Below are 15,161 nucleotides of genomic sequence, written 5' to 3'. Positions count from 1 at the left end.
CCGAGGACTTACCAGTAACCACCGGAAGCTAGGAGACAGGCATGGGACAGATTCTTCCCTGAAGTCTTCATGGGGATTATGGCCCTGCCAACACCTTCGTTTCAGACTTCTAGCCTCTGGAACTCTGAGTAAGTTTCTGTTGTTTTAAGCCAAAAATCAAACAAAAATATATCTTAGAGAGCATTCCATATAAGTCATCTTTTAAATAGTGGCATGATATTCAGTTTCATGACCATAAGATCCATAATTTATTGGATGAATTCCCAATTGGATATTTAGGGCCTTTCCAATTTTTCCTTTTTAAACAAATAATGAAATAAGAACATTGTCCAATATTATTTCTTACATTTGCAAGTACATCCCTGGGATAATATCTTCAAAGTGGAATTACTGGATTAACAGACATGTATGTTAAATTTTGATAGAATTGCCAAACTGATCACCATAGCGTTTGTGGGAAATTACCCTCCTGCTAGTAATATGTGAGTGTGCCTGTTTCCTATAGCCCTGCTAGCACTATAAAATTTTTGATCTGGTACTTGAAAAATTATATCTCATTGTGGTTTTTATTTGCATTTTTTTATTATGAGCATGTTGAGTATCTTTTCCATGTTTAATACCACCATCAATATAATTACATTCAATAATGTTATATTCACTTCATTAAGTCAGTTGAAGTTTCTTTTGTATAAATTATTCATAACATTTTTATCCATTTTTCTACATGTTGCTGTTCTTTTTCTTACTGTTTTTAGGAACTCTATATATTAAGAAAATTAGCTATTTGCTCCATTTTTAGCAAATATTTTTCGAAGTTTTTCATTTGTTTTTTTTTTGGTACGTGGATCTCTTACTGCTGTGGCCTCTTCCGTTGCGGAGCACAGGCTCCGGATGCACAGGCCCAGCGGCCATGGCTCACGGGCCCAGCCGCTCCACAGCATGCGGGATCCTCCCGGACCGGGGCATGAACCCGCGTCCCCTGCATTGGCAGGCGGACTCTCAACCACTGCGCCACCAGGGAAGCCCTTTCATTTGTTTTTGATTTTATGATTTTTTTTTTCCTTTGGCTATGAAGAAAATTTTATTTTTGTGTAGCAAATTTATTATTTCATTTCATACCTCCTGGATTTTGTGTCCTACTTATAGAGGCTATCCCCACTGGAGATTGTAAAAATAATTATTTATTTACTTCTAGTTCATTTATGGTTTCATTTTTTACATGTATATATTTATAGAATCTATTATGCTTTAACCTATGAGTAGGGATCCAATCATTTCTTTTTACTAGATGCCCTTTCATTGCTTCCAACATCATTACTGAATAGTCTACTTCTCTCCATTAATTTAATAAGCCACCTTTGCTGTGCCAACTTCTTGTATGTATTTGGGTCTGTTTCTAGATATTCTGAGCCACACTGCATTTCTGGAATAAACACCTCTTGATCATGGTGTATTATATATATAGTTAAATGTGGTGGTCAATTCTATTTGGTAACATTTTACTTGGGATTTTTGCTTCAATATTCATAAGTGAGATTAGTTTCTAGTTTTCTTTTGAGTATGTGTGTGCAGTGTTTATTGGGTTTGCAAAACAGTGATATATTCACTTCTTTAAGAGATTATGGAAATTTTCATTCTTTTTACATCTTTAAAACAGTTTGAATAGCATTAAAATTATCTAGTCTTTGAAGGCCTATGAGAATTCATCTGTAAAACCTTCTGGGTCTAGTGCTTTTTTGGATTAACTCTTTAATAACTGTATTTCTTCCATGGAAATTGATCTTTTAAGCTTTCTATCTCTACTAGGGTTAATTTTGTTAAGCTGTGTTTTCTAGAAAATCATCCACTTCATCTAGGTTTTCAAATGTATTTGCATAGAATTGTGCAACTTAGATTCCTGACATTTTATCAATAGAATAGCCACTGATTCAGTAGTTAATCTCCAGTTGTCATGTTTTAATCTGTACTTGTGCTTTCTCTCTTTTATAATAATTAGATCTATTTTGTTGATTTTTTTCAAAGAAAGATCTTTTTATTTATTTCTACTATTTGGTTTTAAACTCAAGTATTTCTGCTTTTATCCTTGCTGTTTCCTTCTCTCTACTTTCTAGATTTCCTTTTTGTTCCTTTTCTAATTTTTTAGATAGATATTTAATTCATTTACTGTTACACTTTCATTTTGATTCTTATAAATATTTAATCTATTTTAAATAAACAGATTAAATATTAAATTTTAAAGAGAATTGCATTCTCTTTTTACCTTTGTTTTAGTTGTATCTCAAAGACTGATATATAGTGTTTTTATAATCATTATTTTAAAGAGAAATTGTTCAGTTTCCATTTATATTTCCCTTTTGACTAAAGAATTGTTTGATAATTTAAAATTTTCCAGATGGAGAAGACCTTGTGCCTTTTGATTTTATTGATTTTCAGTCTAATTGCTTTGTGATAACATAATGTTAGTTTGCATTATTTTTATTTGAAAGAACTTACTGATGTTTTCTTGGTGACCTCACATATGGTCAATTTTCATGAATGTTTCTTGTGTATTTGAAAAGAAGAAATATTCTCTTTAATAAGGGTGAAGAGTTCAATATATGTTCACAAGATCTACCTTGGAATTATGTTGTTTAGATTTTCTATATATTTATTTATTTAGCCCATTTGCTTTGTCTTGAACTAAGAATGGATCTTACAAGTCTCTTCTAAATGTACTTCCATGTGATTCTCTTCTATATTCTGTATGAAGGCTGCTGCTATGTTCTTTGATACATAGTTATTAGTAACTTTTATATCTTCACTGTGAATTATGGCCTTTAGTTTTATAAAGTGTCCTTCTTTGTCTCATTAAGCCCTATTCCCTCCATGAATTTCATCTTGTCAAGATAACAAGTTCACAGCCTCTGATTTCTTTATGTGCATTTGCCTGGTTATAATTTTACCTACCCTTTTAATTTTATTACACTTTGTTTTAGGAGTGTCTCTTACAGTATAGAGTTGAATTTTGCCTTGAAGGACAATCTGAAAATCTTTTCTCATAAGTTAGTTAAGACCATTTACATTTATTGTTACAACTTAAATACTTGATCTTATCTCTGTCCTATTGTTTTATGCTATGTTTACTATGTGTTTTTCATTCTCTGGGTTTTGTTTTGTTTTGTTTTGTTTTTTGCTTTTTAGTTTTAAAAAAATGTTGGTGATTAGAATGATTTGTGGTTCTTGTTTTAGTAAGTATCTTTCCACTAATATTTTTATATAATGCCCATGTTTTCTTTATTTAGGCTTCAACTATCTGATATGTCTGCTTTAAGTGATATCTTTGACTCTCACCTATAATCTACGTGAAACCAAAATGAATTATTCTACTTTCCCATTTCTTTTTCCCTTTTCCCCTCTTAAAAAAATGGTGTTATATCTACTTTGCTAGAGCACATAATTATTTGCTACATACTATTCTTCCATCTTGTCCCCACCTTTCATTGGTCTAAGATCTATAGTTAAATACAGTCAGTGCTTACCACCAGTCTTTTATTTTTTTTTTTTATTTTTTTTAACATGTTTTCCCGTTATTTTTAATTTTTTATTTATTTGTTTATTTATTTATTTTTGCGGTAGGCCTCTCACTGCTGTGGCCTCTCCCGTTGCGGAGCACAGGCTCCGGACGCGCAGGCTCCGTGGCCATGGCTCACGGCCCTAGTCGCTCCGCGGCATGTGGGATCTTCCCAGACTGGGGCACGAACCCTTGTCCCCTGCATCGGCAGGTGGACTCTCAACCACTGCGCCACCAGGGAAGCCCACCACCAGTCTTTTAAACAGTTTCCTCATTCATCTCTTAGTTGGACAAAAGTGGTCTTCCAGTAGATTCCTCAGGAAGGACTCATTAGTACAATACTCCCTGAATTCTTGTCTAAAATTGTTTTTTTCTATAAACAAGCACATGAAAAGATGTACAACATCATTAGTCACTAGGGAACTACAAATCAAAACCATAATGAGATACCACCTCACACCTCACAAGAATGACTATTACGAATTTAATATTTTAAATCTTTGCAAGTGTTGCAAGGATGTGGAGAAATTGGAATGGTGGAATGTTGCTAGTGGGAATGTAGGATGGTTCAGTTGTTATGAAAAGCAGTTGGTCACTTCCTCAAGAAATTAAGTAGAATTGTCACATGACCCAGCAATTGTACTTGTAGATTTATACCCCAAAGAGTTGACAGCAGGTACTCAAACAAATGTTTGTACCAAAATGTTCATAGGAGCAATGTTCACTTAGCCAAAAGGTAGAAAGAACCCAAATGTCCATCAATGGATAAATGGTCAAATAGTGGTTATTAACACAATGGAATATTATTCAGCCTCGAAAAAGGAATGAAGTACTGATACATGTTACAATGTGGATGAACCTCAACAACACTATGCTAAGTGAAAGAAGCCAGACACAAAAGGTCACATATTGTATGATTCCATTTCCATGAAATATCCAGAATAGGTAAATCCATAGAAACAGAAAGCAGATGAAGGGTTGCCAAGGGCTGGGGAGAGGGTAATAGGGTATAAATACTTAATGTATGCAGGGTTTGTATATTGATGGAAGCGTTTTGAGACTCTATAGAGGTGGTGGTTGCACAACACTGTGAATGTGTTAAATGCCGCTGAATTGTTCACTTTAAAATAGATAATTTTATGTTATGTGAATTTCACCATAATAAAAATTGGTTTTCTATAGCCTTGATATTTGAAGGATAGCAGAGTTGGATTAAAAAAATCCTTGGTTCACACTTCATTTGAGTTTTTTGATGAGTGTTTCATTACTCTTGCTTTTGTGATTTGCTCTTGCAAAATCTAATGCCAACCAGATTTTGTTTTCTTTATAAGTGACTTTTTTTTTGCCTGGAGGACCAGAGGATATTCTTTCTTTAACTTTAATGCCTCCTTGTTTTGTTAGGATATGTTTCAGAGTTGACTGTTTTGAAACAGTTTTCACACATGGTGGACCTTTTCAGTACGTAGATTCAGGTCTTCTTTTATTTCAGGAAAGCTTACTTATGTTTGCCTGTCTATATTGTAGCTATCATTTTCTCACTGATTCTAACTATTTCTTTAATTTCATTTTCTTGGCTCCTTTCATTTCTATCCACTGTCATCCTTAGTCATCCATCTATTTTCAGTCATCTTTATTTTCTCTTAGGTACATTATAATTTAGTCATTTCAAGGTTAATTTTTTTTTTCAACTTCTTTCCTAACATCAGTTCCCATTTTATAAGTTCCAGTTTTTCTAGTTTGTTTTTAAATTCCCGATCTGTTTTTTTTCCTATGTGCAATTGCCTTTTTTCTTTTTTTTTTGCGGTATGCAGGCCTCTCACTGTCGTGGCCTCTCCCGTTGCAGAGCACAGGCTCCGGACACGCAGGCTCAGTGGCCATGGCTCATGGGTCCAGCCACTCCACGGCATGTGGGATCTTCCTGGACTGGGGCACGAACCCGTGTCCCCTGCATCAGCAGGCGGACTCCCAACCACTGCGCCACCAGGGAAGCCCTGCAATTGCTTTTTGAATTATATTTAATTCATGTTGGAATACTGTGTTACATTTTCTTTTGCATCAGGCCTGGTTTTCTTTATTTCTTCTGGAGTTTTGCATCTACTGAAACATTTTTCTTAAACTTAAAAAAATTGAAATATAACGTAAATTCAGAAAGTAAATATCAATAGCTGAGCACCATGCTTCACTTTTTTCTCCACCATCTTAATCCACCATCATTAAGAATCTATCACATGCTAGGGTTTATCACAACACAACTTACCATAAATCATGTCATCCTTTTTGCCATTTGATTAGCGAGTGACCCAGTTTCAGAGTCCCATCATGATGTTCCACTTTCTAGGGCCATTTCTGGTATCTACCCTTAGCCTGTGTTCCCCCAAAGCAGGGTCTGAAACAGGGGCTTGCATGCAGGTACTTTATTTGGGAAATGATCCCAGTGAGAGGAGAGAGGGTCTGGGAGGAGTAAGATAGAAGGAAAAGCCAATGCAAAGTTTTATTATCGGGTTGTTGACTTCTATGAGTGATGGGGCTTATTCTTGCTGGAACCCTATAGAATGCACCTCAGGGTTTTCCATCAGAAGGATGAAAAGGGGGAGTATTGGCTCCTGACTGGCTTCTGACTCCTATTGGCCAACAGTTCCCCTGGGGAGTTAACTTCCTTGGTTGTGAATAAAAGATGGGGAAGGAGAACATGAGGTAGGGCCCAAGAAATATTTCATACTATTTTCTAATGGCTTCCACTCTTTCAGTTAAGAAGTCAGCTCTCAGTCTTAGTGTTGTCTTTTGTCTCTGACTTTTAAGATTTTGTCTTTGGTTTTCAACAATTTTTCTATGATGTGCTTCAAGTAACTTTGTTTATCCAGCTTGAGTATACAGGATTAATTCATTCTTGTAACTGTGTAGTCTGGAAAATTCTTAGCTATTATTTGTTGGAATATTGATTCTAATTCTCTTTTTCCTCTATGGGACTTCAATTATGTGTACAGGTCTACTTAGTTTTTTTACTGTGCTTTGCAAATTTTTTTTAAACAAATTGAAGGTTTGTGGCAACGCTATATTGAGCAAGTCTACTGGTGCCATTTTCCCAACAACATCTTCTCATTTCATGTCTGTGTCACTTTTCGGTAATTTTCATATTTCAAGCTTTTTCATTATTATTGTATTTGTCATGATGATCTCTAATCTGTGATCTTTGATGTTACTATTGCAAAAAGATTATGGCTCACCGAAAGCTCAAATGATAGTTAGCATTTTTTAGTAATAAGGTCTTTTTAAAAAGGTAGGTACATGTTTTTTTTTTTAGACATAATGTTATTGCACACTAAATAGACTACAGTATACCGTAAACATAACTTTTATATGCACTGGGAAATCAAAAAATTTGTGACTCACTTTATTGCGATATTCACTTTATTGTGGTGGTCTGGAATCAAACTTGCAAGTATCTCCAAGGTATGCCTGTATAACTTTCCACACAATCCCAAGTCTATGAACTGCCCCCTCTTTTTTTCTTCAGTATTTTCCATTTTTCTTCTCATGCATCCAAATTGATATTTTCTTGATTTTTTTTTTTTTTTTACAGTTTCCTCTCTTCAATCGTGTCTGATTTGCTGTTGAATACTGACCTAATGAATTCTTAGTTCATAGACGAAGTTCCTGGATGATGATTCCATTATCTGAATTACTTATGGGTGTTTCACTTGTCTGCTTAGTCTTAGTCTTCGGTCATGTGGTCTTGTCTCCTTATGTGCCTAGTTAATTTTATAAGTGTATCAAGCACCATACATAAAAAACGTAGAAATAATTTGAGGCTGGGGGATTTACTGGGGCTCCTAGTCCTCAGTGGACTCTAAATTACAACTTTTATTCTTCAAAGCCCTGTGAGTCTGTTGGAAGCTCTATTCAGCTTCTTAGCCTCTTACCCATGCTTTTAGATTGCAGTTGCATCTAGGAGAAAATCAGCCTTCCTGACTGGCTCACCGTCCCAGATCTTGTTCCTGTAATTCTATTTATTTGCTTATTTATGTATTTATTTGGTTGCACTGGGTCTTAGTTGTGGCAGGTGGGCTCCTTAGTTGTGGCATGTGAACTCTTAATTGTGGCATGCATGTGGGATCTAGTTCCCTGACCAGGGATTTAACTGGGGCCCTTGGCATGGGCAGCGCAGAGTCTTATTCACTGTGCCACCAGGGAAGTCCCCTTGCTCCTGTAATTTCTTACAGCCTAAGTAAAATGAGCTTTCCAAGTTGTTCTTAACAAGAACGGTGATCCAAACTATCAAATTTACAATTACTGGCATAGAGCTCCATCCTGTTGAAAAGTTTTCTCATTTTTGTTCTCTTATGGAATATGGATGCAGGATTCTATTTTTAATTAAAAGTTGTTTTGGATTTTCCTGGACCAGCCAGGGCAGATAACCATATGGGTGGGGGAGGGGTTTGGGTGGCTTATAAGATTTCTTAGCTCAAGACTGTCCTCTTCTGTTGTTACAGTGAAGTGCAGTTTTTAAAATAAATGACCTTCTATTAATATTGACACCATTTAATGATACTACCTTCTTTCCCTGGGGCCCACAGTTTCAGCTGGTTCCTTCTTTATTTTACTACTATGCCTCCAAGGGAGACATCCCCCTTCCAAAGTGCCTCCTTCTCTTCCAGAAGAGGTGTCTTTCCAAGGCTGCTACCTCTGGTCCTCTGCATTTCCAAGCCCCTTCCGTTCACTTCCCCTGTAGCCAGTACTCTGATCCACCAGGCCACAGACCCATCCTCAGCATTTCCTCACTCAGGGTGGACCGTCTCCTGGGAGAAACTTAGGTGATATATTATCTGTGTTCTGCCACCACTAAAATCTTGTCACAGGCTCCTCTTAACCCTTGCCTTTCTCACCCTCTGGCGTGGGCTTCTGAGCTGATGTTTAATTATGTTCCCCACTTACACATAAAGTGAAGTTTGTAGGATTTTCTGTCTTCTGGTTATGATGTAAGAGTGGGTTATCCCTTGTCCTATTAGAACCCCAAACAACGATAACACCATTTATTTTTTTGGTACGCGGGCCTCTCACTGTTGTGGCCTCTCCCTTTGCGGAGCACAGGCTCCGGACGTGCAGGCTCAGCGGCCATGGCTCATGGGCCCAGCCGCTCTGCGGCATGTGGGATCTTCCTGGACCGGGGCACGAACCCGTGTCCCCTGCATCGGCAGGCAGACTCTCAACCACTGCGCCACCAGGGAAGCCCGATAACACATATTTTTAACTTTTAGATAAAATTATTTTTTAGCTAGCCTTTTACTACTGATTTCTAATTTCACTGCACTTTGCTCAGAGAAACAAATTATAAGGTTTTGATTCTTTGAAAATTAAGACTTCCTTTGTGGCTGCGTACACGGTTAATTTTTCTTTGAACGTTCTGCACGCGTTCTATATCCATTTGAGTTTAGTGATCATATGAAGCAAATCTTCTAGACTTTTTCTTATTTTTTGATCTCTCACTGAGAATTAAACTATTAAAAAACATGTAGTCATTATAGTTCTGTCAGTTGTTGCTTCATGAATTTTGAGGCAATACTGTGGGATACATTTATTTACTCAAGTTCACTACATCTTTGACCAGTTGCTCCATTTACCAGTATAAAATCTTTGTCCCTTGTTTTCCACCTTGGATTCGATTTTGTCGGATATTAAAACTGTCACCCTACCTTAATGTTTACATATTTAATACATCTATGTCTTGTTTTATAGCTTGTCTTCCCTCTCTTGGTTAGAAAAGTCTCCCCAACCTCTAGGTTGTATTGTAGTCTCTTAAGTCTCCTTCCAAAATTTCTCTTATTTTCCCTATTGTTAATGAGGCCGTGTAAACTGCGACAAAACACATTTACAGAAAATACAGCTTGATTTTAAAGTGATACATTTCCTTAAAATTTCTTAAAAACCGCTTATGCTTCAGCTCCTTACCAGTGATCGCTGAGAGCTTTCTGAGTTTCAGCCTCTGTTACTTCACTGTAAAAATGTACAAAAGAAGCAAAGACACAAAAATTAGCTTGCTGTTTGTTTCCTTAGTTTCATGATGGCTGACTAAGAGTGCCCCTGTCATGTTAAATTAAGAGAAGTCTTAACACAAAGGAACATTTTGGGAAGGTCATAGATGACCTTCCAAGTTTGGGAAATTGTCATAGATGCTGGTATCTAAAGTAGTGGTTATAGCACCAAGAAAAGAAGGAAAAAATGTGCTTTACTAATAACTAAAAATGAGTAGGGGGATAGACAGGTGGGAGGAGATGTTGCAGCTGAATATAGGTGTGAAGAGAATAGATGACAGAAATACAAAGATCAAGATGTACATTTGATTTAAAAAGAAAACTGATGATGTTCAGTGAACAGAGAGGTGATGCTGTTATGGGGCTGAGAAAGGTGAATCTCAAGAAAGAGTGAGAGAGGGCAAAAGGCTGAGGAAAAGCCCAAAGGTATCTACCATAGAAAAGAGGTCACGTTCTAAGTCTGAGGGACCCAGATTTTACTTCAGAAAAACTGAAGGAGAAACAAGGTTTAAACATATTAGTCAATGGTATATGGAAAACGAAAGGGCAAGAACAAAAGGTGTAATGGGGCCCAATTTCCCAGCAGGTCAGACTGTAAGGTGCAGTCCACTGGCGGTACTTTATTTTGAAATGGAAGTGAAGATTCTGTCTTGCAAGATAAAAGAGATTAGGATGAGGAGATGTTTTCTAATTCTGTATCTTCAGTTTTTAAAACACTTGTTTCCATAGCTTTGATACTTTTTAGCTTTCTGGTTGACCGGCAGGTTGTTTTTGTTCTGAACAAAGGGGATGTAAAGCTGCATTTGCTCCCATTCATGGATCTAATTAGGCATGTTGCCCAAACTATAATAAATCATGGATTTAGTTTTTCTTTGTTAAGGTAGTCAGAGGCCTTCAGGCATGAGTGACTTATTAAAATGTACTCTCATAGTTGGGGATGAATGATCACCCTGGTATTGTCAATCACTCAATAATTTTATATCCCCAAAGCTCTCCCTTGGTTGTTTTGTACTACCCCAAAATGACATTTTATTCTCGTATTTGTTCACAGACATGATTCACATTTTGCTATCTAGAGCATAAGGAAATCATTCTAAATTCAGCAATAGTGCCAGTTTGACTAAAAAAAAGTTATTTTCCATATCCACCGGAATGTTAATCGGATTCTTGTTAGAACATGTGTAAGAAGTGGTTTTCATTGTCACAGCTCTTGATGTCAGATTACTAAAACAACTTATGTTTTGTTGTGGGAGCATGGGTGCACGCAGAACCTCCCCAATCACATGAACGCTCTCAGCCCACACTTCATAATACACAGAAATTATTTGTGTTTTGTGGTAACGACTGAATGGCAGGAACAGCAGAATTTCAACGTGGCTGTTCTTTATTTGATTAAATATATTCTCTATTTATTCTTAAAAAAAACTAATTTAAGTTAAACGGCAATAAACCATGATAATTTAGAAAACATGTTGAAACTGAGAGTGAAGAGAAATGTTCTCTACGTAAACCACACTGTAAACCATAAAACTTATTTTTGTCAACTGCTTCTCATGACAGTGGCTAGGAATTTGACATTTCTACTACAGTAGGCAAAAAAACATGTAAAATACACTCTCCCACATACCACATCACATCTCTATTTATATTTCCAAACTAAAAGCATTTCAGCCCCCAAAAGTGCTGAGTGTACTGTGTACGTTTACACCAAGAGCTGTAAGTTCATGTAAGCCTTACCTTAAACTGGTGTATTTGTCTGGCCAGGCCCCCTGCCCAGCGCCAATGGATCAGGCTTAGCTCACCAAGAGAAAACCATTGCTCTTGATCCTAAAAGGTGGGGAACTTTTCAGCGAACTCTGGTCAACACAAGACAAAACAAAAAACGATTCTCGGGCAGATTATGAAAACCATTTGAAGCATCCAAGACCACTTATCCACTTCAAAATGTGTCAGCAGCTATTCAACTACTTATGAAAATGAGTTTTGTGAAAATTCATGTAGTTTGAGGCCGAGTATTCTAAAACTAGAAAAGGAATCTTAAATAATCTGTTACGGTACACATCAAAGTGACAGAAACGTGGCTAATTCTCTAACGTTAGCTGAGGTATACATGCTATACAGTTGACTAGATCTCAGATTTATAATAAAAACTTCCCCTTTCCACTTAAAGATCATAAGAAGTCAGCACAATCTGGTCTTCTCCCTGCTGAAAGGGTATTTAGTTTGGGATGTAATGTTTTAAAACAATAATACAAACCTCCTGGGAGAATACCACAATAAATGTCTCAAAAACCACTCAGTTAATCCCAGGGTATAATCCGGCTGTTTTAAATTACTGCAGGGAATATTACGGGCCTTAATGACACTGTAACTGCTTAAAGCCAAAGAAAGCTAGAAAGAGAGGCCAAGAAGATGAGCTCAGAGCCAGCTGAAGTGACAACAAACATGTGGCTGTTTATTAGGATTGGAGAGGTTTAGTCTGCAGATGTTTGTGGTCTCTAGAAGGTTCCAGAGGAATGAGTTGTTATGAAGATTTGCAGAGTTTGATGAGAGCAAGATTCTTCTTGGAGATGGCAGGCCCCAGACAGGGAGGCCCAATGGTAGAGACAGAATTTATAGATTTCTGTGGTCAGATCATACTCTACTGGTTCCACAATGTACATCAACAAATTAATATTGTACGGCTGTCATTTCAAAGCCTCCTAAAGACGAGAGTCATTATTGAAGCCATTAGAGCACAGATGGTTCAAACTATATGCAGATATTCATACTTGCATTTTTGCATTATAGCTGCTTTTTTTTTTTTTTCTGTTGAACTGTAATGAATTGTCTCATAATCTATTCCATCTTCTTGCCATTAGCAGGCTTTGAATGTTCACAAATAGGAGCAAAGAACTCATTTTCCAGAGCTTTAATCACACAAAGAGGGAATGCCTAATTCTCTAAATGAAATGGTCTGTGATCACTGAAGCAGAGATTTAATATATCACGGCAAATTAGGTAGATTTTAATAAATTACTTATCTCCCTGAATACTTTACATATGCTTAAGAAGGAACATAGCCTGTTTGCAAACAGTGAAAACCCACAGCCTATAAAAATCCTTTGAAGAAAATGACAAATAAAAAAGTAAATTAAAAAATGAAATGCATTATATCCTAGACCTCTAGAGACAATTCCTTTGCAGCATTGATTCACAGCTCCATTAAAAATATCAATTAAATCCTTCAGTGAGATTGAGTAAAAGCTAGAAAATTAACTTTCTGAGCTGCTTTTCGATGATCTGGTTATCCAGATACACCCTCGCATTGTAGAAGCTTGATGTAAATTTAAAAAATGATAAAAAGATACTCCTTTCAGGTCTAACTAAGCATATCAGAATTTGAGGCATATTTTTAATATTTTCTTTCTATGTCATAAGCTAAGTTTTCAAAGTGTAAATTTCATGTATCTGTCTCTTCTTTACATACACACATTCCTGGATCCCATATTACCATTACAAATACATGAAAACAATACAATTAAGAAGAACTGTAATTTTTAAGAAAGAAAAACAAAAAACTTGCAGTAATTTAATAAGCTGGTGCCAAGTCTCATTCTTTATATTTAATTGATAGAAATGGCATGCATCAAAGAAAATGCATACTGAGCTTTAACATGCATAAAATGGATATTAGCATTTTAAAGAGGAAGATTAACACATTAATCCAAGTAATTTTCATATATTGCTTCTAATAAAATCTTCACAGTGCAAAACTCTTAATGAGGCTAATCATACACATTCCATTTAGTGGGACAATTAGGGATAACGTAAAAGTATTTCTTTTTCATAGGTTTTCTAAGATTTATGCTTTTTGCTTATTAAAAATAAAAATGGGAATTGCATTTCAGTTCTTCATAAGAAAATGTTGAAAATGCAAATAGACTTTCTCATGTTATCATGTAGGTATAAATTATTGAGAAGGTGTTGCCCACTGTGGAGAACTTAAGTCCTGAGGGGATGGCAGTCATGGGAAGGAGGGAATAGAAAAATAAACAAATGGAAAAAGTATACAAAACTTGAACACTTCAAACCCAGGCCTCCTCCCTCCCAGCTTCTCATGAATTATAGATTACATACACCAGAGTAATTACGAAAATCTCATCTAAGTGCTTTCATGTGAGCATTTACTCAGGAGTAGGAGATGCCTCTGGAGCAGTTTCTTTCAAGCCTCCAAGTCATCTCTGTATTGCTCGTAGACAGACCGTAGGGCATGGAGTGCTTCGACAGTTACCCTGAGCTTGCCAATACCTCCACCATCTGCTCGAGCATCCAAAACTAGGGAGAAGATAGCAGAGTGTTAATATCATTCAACAGATTTTTCTTCAGAGAGTCTAGCTGAAACAGTAGTTGAAAAGATGAACACAGGCTCTACAGAAGTCCAAAGTTCACTGGTATCTCAGAAATCTAAAAACCAAAGCTTTTCATGTGTGTATGAGTGTGTATACACATTTCAGGTGTACTGTATGTATGTGTACATATTGCTTGTAGAGTTAAAACTAATGATCTAATCCTGAAGTTTACCCAGTGGAAAGACTATAGGATAATGATTCCCACAGAATCAGAATTTCTTAGAAGGACATAAAAGTCTAAAAGGGATCAAGATAAGACAACAAAGAATTTGTTCTAACACACCGTGTTAACAAATACCAGAATGGCAACTTACTGTAAAGAAATTACATGACCATAACTTGAAATGGTTATTTATATATTTTTAAAGATTTTTTTTTGATGTGGACCATTTTTAAAGTCTTTATTGAATCTGTTACAATATTGCTTCTGTTTTGTTTTGGTTTTTTGGCCACGAGGCATGTGGGATCTTAGCTCCCCGACCAGGGATTGAACCTGCACCCTCTGCATTAGAAGGTGAAGTCTTAACCACTGGATCGCCAGGGAAGTCCCCTGGAATGGTTATTTATCTTTCTAAGGAAAATATTCCATTTAAAATAGATTCTATGTGAAATTAGAAAAAGTTAAAATGGCAGACCCAGAATCTTAAGGTCTATGGAATGGCTTTGAGGGTCTATGAACTGATGTTGCAAGAAAGTAGATGTAAAATTTTGAGCGTCTGTGGGCTTTTCTGGGAAGGAGGCACAGCTTTCAGTGGTGTATCAAAGGCAGACTGTTTGATAATTCTCTGAGCTCAGTGGTGGGGGCCAAATGGGATGCTGATTTCAGACCCCAAACCTCTGTGAACAGTGATAACCTACTAGTGACTCAAGGCCAGAATTTTGGACTTTGTAAGTCTTGACAGCACTTATGAGTCTATATAGTTTCTTATGTATTTTCCTCGTGGTTTTCCTTGAACTTTTAATATGTGTGTGTGTTTAATTCCAAGAAAATTTGTAAGGAAACCTTCAAATAAAACTTAGTATACAAAGACTTAGGTGGAGAAATGAGCAGGCAGGGAGATTGCAGGGGCACAAATGGTCCCCAGCACACTGCCGAGCCTTCACCTCTTCTTTGGAACGCCTCACTTCTATGTCTGGCACAGAGCAATGCATTAAAAACCTAACCTTACCAGCGTTTAATTTTCTGACTCT

The 15,161-nt window shown here is 36.6% G+C and overlaps 1 protein-coding gene across 2 annotated transcripts in view; it reads right to left on the bottom strand.

The window, feature by feature from the left end:
• Positions 1 to 11,592: 11,592 nt before the first annotated feature.
• RPGRIP1L (RPGRIP1 like) overlaps positions 11,593 to 15,161 on the bottom strand; it is a 100,267-nt gene continuing 96,698 nt past the window's right edge. The window contains exon 25 of one of the 2 annotated variants that reach the window (XM_007459459.1): positions 11,593 to 13,896. In XM_007459459.1, the coding sequence (XP_007459521.1) occupies positions 13,784 to 13,896 (113 nt within the window). In that variant the 3' untranslated portion in view covers positions 11,593 to 13,783. The remainder of the gene's footprint in view (positions 13,897 to 15,161) is intronic. The other variant, XM_007459457.1, reaches the window with a different exon arrangement.

This window comes from Lipotes vexillifer, unplaced genomic scaffold (assembly GCF_000442215.2).
Source record: "Lipotes vexillifer unplaced genomic scaffold, Lipotes_vexillifer_v1.1 scaffold342, whole genome shotgun sequence".
NCBI lineage: Eukaryota > Metazoa > Chordata > Mammalia > Artiodactyla > Lipotidae > Lipotes > Lipotes vexillifer.
The sequence above is the reverse complement of the archived record's forward strand: the minus strand, read 5'-3'. Positions and strand labels throughout refer to the sequence as shown.